This window comes from Babylonia areolata, chromosome 24, assembly GCF_041734735.1.
Source record: "Babylonia areolata isolate BAREFJ2019XMU chromosome 24, ASM4173473v1, whole genome shotgun sequence".
NCBI lineage: Eukaryota > Metazoa > Mollusca > Gastropoda > Neogastropoda > Buccinidae > Babylonia > Babylonia areolata.
In genome coordinates, this window is record NC_134899.1 from 14,104,425 (window position 1) to 14,109,424 (window position 5,000).

General features: G+C 43.2%; 1 protein-coding gene across 3 annotated transcripts in view; it reads right to left on the minus strand.

The window, feature by feature from the left end:
- Window positions 1-5,000, minus strand: part of LOC143298959 (solute carrier family 4 member 11-like) — a 112,223-nt gene that overhangs the window by 47,228 nt on the left and 59,995 nt on the right. For all 3 annotated transcript variants that reach the window (XM_076612012.1, XM_076612009.1, XM_076612010.1), the window contains one exon: window positions 577-614. In XM_076612012.1, the coding sequence (XP_076468127.1) occupies window positions 577-614 (38 nt within the window). The remainder of the gene's footprint in view (window positions 1-576; window positions 615-5,000) is intronic.

Consider the following 5,000-nt stretch of genomic DNA (forward strand, 5'->3'; position numbering starts at 1 on the left):
CGTTGTGGGGGCAGGGGGTGAAGAAGAAGGTGAAAGAATAAGAAGTTGTCTGGTTTGAAAAAAAAAAAAAGCATATGTATTCTATGGCATTTTCTGTGGAATCAAAGAAAAGGAACAAGAAGACAGAAAGGGAGGCCGGGGGGGGGGGGGGGGGGGGGGGGGGGGGGGGGGGGGGGGGGGGGAGGCAGGAAAGCCTGTCGAACGATTAAAAACTGTATTGTTTTTTCTCGTTATCGTTTGGTACAATGCTTCAAATCAGTTTCAAATTTTAAAAAAAGAAGAAAAAAAAACAATAATCTATTTTGGCGTATAAATGACCCTTTCTCTTATCAGTATCATTCACTCAGTGGCACCAGCTTCCTCTCGTCATAATGTTTATGGACAGACACACACACACACACACACACACACACACACACACACACACACAGACAGACAGACAGACAGACACACACACACACACACACACACACACACACACACACACACACACAGAGAGAGAGAGAGAGAGAGAGAGAGAGAGAGACTTTCAGACAGCCAGACGGACAGAAAGGAGACAGCAGAGAAAATGCTCACCTCGTGATGGGAATAGATCAGCCCCAAGCCAGTTTCATCTACAACAAAAATAAACAGTCAAAGGTTAATTTCAACATGCAACATCAGACACACACACTCACGCACGCACACACACACACACACACACACACACACACACACACACACACACACACACAAACAAAAACGCATGCTCACACACGCACATATACATGCACATGCACACACACGCACGCGCGCGCTCGCTCACACACACACACACACAAATAAAAATGAAAATAACCCATTCATTAGACATGCAAACAGTCAATGATGTCAATAAATTTAAGAAACGCACGCATGCATTCACACACGCACGCAAAACAACACGCCTATGCCAACGCCCCCACATATGCATACTCACGAACGCACGAACACACACACACACTTAACCCAAGCCTTGACAAAGCTGTTCCTTCACAAAATAGACAGTATTCGCGGTATAACTCAGCCCCGATAACGATTGTCCTATTGATAACAGCACGTACATTATTCACCGTATAACGTAGTCATAATACAGCTGATCCTGTAGATATCAGGACAGACAGCATTCCATGTAACTTAACGCCGACCTGGTTGGTCCAGTCAACATCAAGACGGTCAGCATTCGCCGTATAACGCAGTCATGATAAAAGTTAGCCCTAGAAATAACAGCACAGACAGTATTCACGAACTAACTTAACCCCATAAAGATGGTTCCTCACACAACAGCACTGACAGTCCTCACTGTATAACGTGGCCCTGATAAATAAATGGTCCAATATATATATATATATATATATATATATATATATATATATATATATATATATATATATATATATAACACAACACGGACAGTGTTCAAAGTTTAACTCAACCATGATAAAACTGGTCCTTTTGATAACAGCAAGATTCGTTGTTCACCGTATAATGTAGCCCTTATAAAACTGGTCCTGTAGATAACAGCACAGGTTTTAGTCACCGTATAATGTAGCCCTGATAAAGCTGGTTCTACAGATATCAGCACAGGTTTTATTCACCGTATAATGTAACCCTTATAAAGCTGGTTCTACAGATAACAGCACAGGTTTTATCCACCGTATAATGTAACCCTTATAAAGCTGGTTCTACAGATATCAGCACAGGTTTTAGTCACCGTATAATGTAGCCCTGATAAAGCTGGTTCTACAGATATCAGCACAGGTTTTATTCACCGTATAATGTAACCCTTATAAAGCTGGTTCTACAGATAACAGCACAGGTTTTATCCACCGTATAATGTAGTCTTTATCAAACTGGTCCTGGAGATAACAGCACAGGCTTTATCCACCGTATAATGTAGTCTTTATCAAACTGGTCCTGGAGATAACAGCACAGGCTTTATTTCACTGTCTGATGTAGCCTTGACAGTAATGACCCTATACAGACAGTATTCACCCTGTAATGCAGCCTTGACAGTAATGACCCTATACAGACAGTATTCACCCTGTAATGCAGCCTTGACAGTAATGACCTTATACAGACAGTATTCACCCTGTAATGTAGCCCTGACAGTAATGGCCTTATATAGACAGCATTCACCCTGTAATGTAGCCCTGACAGTAATGAACCAATACAGACAGTATTCACCCTGTAATGTAGCCCTGACAGTAATGAACCAATACAGACAGTATTCACCCTATAATGTAGCCCTGACAGTAATGGCCCAATACAGACAGTATTCACCCTATAATGTAGCCCTGACAGTAATGGCCCAATACAGACAGTATTCACCCTGTAATGTAGCCCTGACAACAATGGACCTATACAGACAGTATTCACCCTACGATGTAGCCTTGACTGTAATGGCCCTATACAGACAGCATTCACCCTATGATGTAGCCTTGACTGTAATGGCCCTATACAGACAGCATTCACCCTGTAATGTAGCCCTTACAATCCTAGACCTATACAGACAGCATTCACCCTATAATGTAGCCATGACAGTAATGGACCTATACAGACAGTATTCACCCTATGATGTAGCCAAGACAATAATGGACCTATACAGACAGCATTCACCCTATAATGTAGCCATGACAGTAATGGACCTATACAGACAATATTCACCCTAAGATGTAGCCCTGACAGTAATGGCCCAATACAGACAGTATTCACCCTATGATGTAGCCCTGACAGTAATGGCCCAATACAGCCAGTATTCACCCTGTATTGTAGCCCTGACAACAATGGACCTATACAGACAGTATTCACCCTGTGATGTAGCCCTGACAGTAATGGCTCAATACAGACAGTATTCACCCTAAGATGTAGCCTTGACTGTAATGGCCCAATACAGACAGTATTCACCCTATGATGTAGCCTTGACTGTAATGGCCCTATACAGACAGCATTCACCCTATGATGTAGCCTTGACTGCAATGGCCCTATGCAGACAGCATTCACCCTGTAATGTAGCCCTTACAATCCTAGACCTATACAGACAGCATTCACCCTATAATGTAGCCATGACAGTAATGGACCTATACAGACAGTATTCACCCTATGATGTAGCCATGACAGTAAGGGACCTATACATACAATATTCACCCTATGATGTAGCCATGACAGTAATTGCCCTATACAGACAGCATTCACCCTAAGATGTAGCCCTGACAGTAATGGTCCTATACAGACAGTATTCACCCTATGATGTAGCCACGACAGTAATGGACCTATACAGACAATATTCACTTTATGATGTAGCCACGACAGTAATTGACCTATACAGACAGCATTCACCCTATGATGTAGCCATGACAGTAATGGACCTATACAGACAGTATTCACCCTGTAATATGGCCCCTATAGACGACAACACAGTCCGCATCCACCGTGTGATAACTGAGCACTGTACAGCTGGTCCGACACACAACGAAAGACAGACAGAAAGGTAGGCCTTCACGCCCCAGGTACACAGTGGGAGAGGGGGCGGGGAAACCCATAAAGGATCACAGGGAAAGGATCGCAGGGTTGAACATCGTGCACAACATAAGGGAGGGGGACGAACGGTAAACTGACATCATGGGAAGAAACGTTCCTTTTGACAACGGCGATGAGACAAGAGATCCGATGTCAAATTGTTGGGGTGCAATGTCGAATTGCCATGTTGTGATACGTGATACCTATATGATATGATATGATATGATATGATATGTTATGATATGGTATGGTATATGGTATGGATACTTATATAGCGCCTATCCTGGGCCAGAGACCAAGCTCTAAGCGCTTTGTAATCACGGTGTCATTTGCATAACAGGCTGCCTACCTGGGTAGGGCCGACTTACGGCTGCCATTGGGCGCTCATCATTCGTTTCTTGTGTCATTCAATCAGATTTGCAGGCACGCACACATACACACTCAGACAGACATGTAATATTTTTACGTGCATGACCGTTTTGTTTATTTACCCCGCCCAGTGTAGGCAGCCATACTCTGTTTTCGCGGGTGTGCATGCTGGGTATGTTCTTTTTTCTTGTTTCCACAACCCACCGAACGCTGACATTGATTACAGGATCTTTAACGTGCGTATTTGATCTTCTGCTTGCATATACACACGAAGGGGATTCAGGCACTAGCAGGTCTGCACATATGTTGACCTGGGGGATCAGGAAAATCTTCACCCTTTACCCACCAGGCACTGTAACTGAGATTTGAACCCGGGACCCTCAGACTGAAAGTCCAACGCTTTAACCACTCGGCTATTGCGCCAGAATGGTAGAGAGGTGTGGTGTAAAATGGTAGAGATGTGTGACGTCAAATTGTTGAGGTGTGATGTCAAAGTGATGAGGTGTGATGTCAAATTGTTGAGGTGTGGCTTCAAATTGTTGAGGTGTGGCGTCAAATTGTTGAGGTGTGACGTCAAATTGTTGAGGTGTGACGTCAAATCGTACACGGAAACCGATACCAGTGTGACAGCAATGGAGTGTCTGAAAGAATCCGACATGATTCTTTCCAATTATGAACCTTCAGTTTAACAGATGTGCTGTTGTTGTTGCTGTTGTATATGCGTGTTCCTGTCACCCCTTTCTCTTTATGATTGTTATTTAACTGCTCTCTCTCTCTCTCTCTCTCTCTCTCTCTCTCTCTCACACACACACACACACACACACACACACTCTCTCTCTCTCTGTATGTCTCTCTCTCTCTCTCAAAACTAAACAACCAAGGAAAACCAACACCAATACCAAGTATTCAAGTAAGCGAATGACTCTCTGAACTTACGAATGAATGTATTAATGCATGAATGCACGGCTTACTGAATAAATGACAGACTGAATGAATGAAGAATGGATGAATGACTGAGTGACTGACTGAATGAATGAATAAAAAAAAAAAATGAATGAATGAATAAGAGCGGGCAGGTAGGCAGGAAGGAAGGA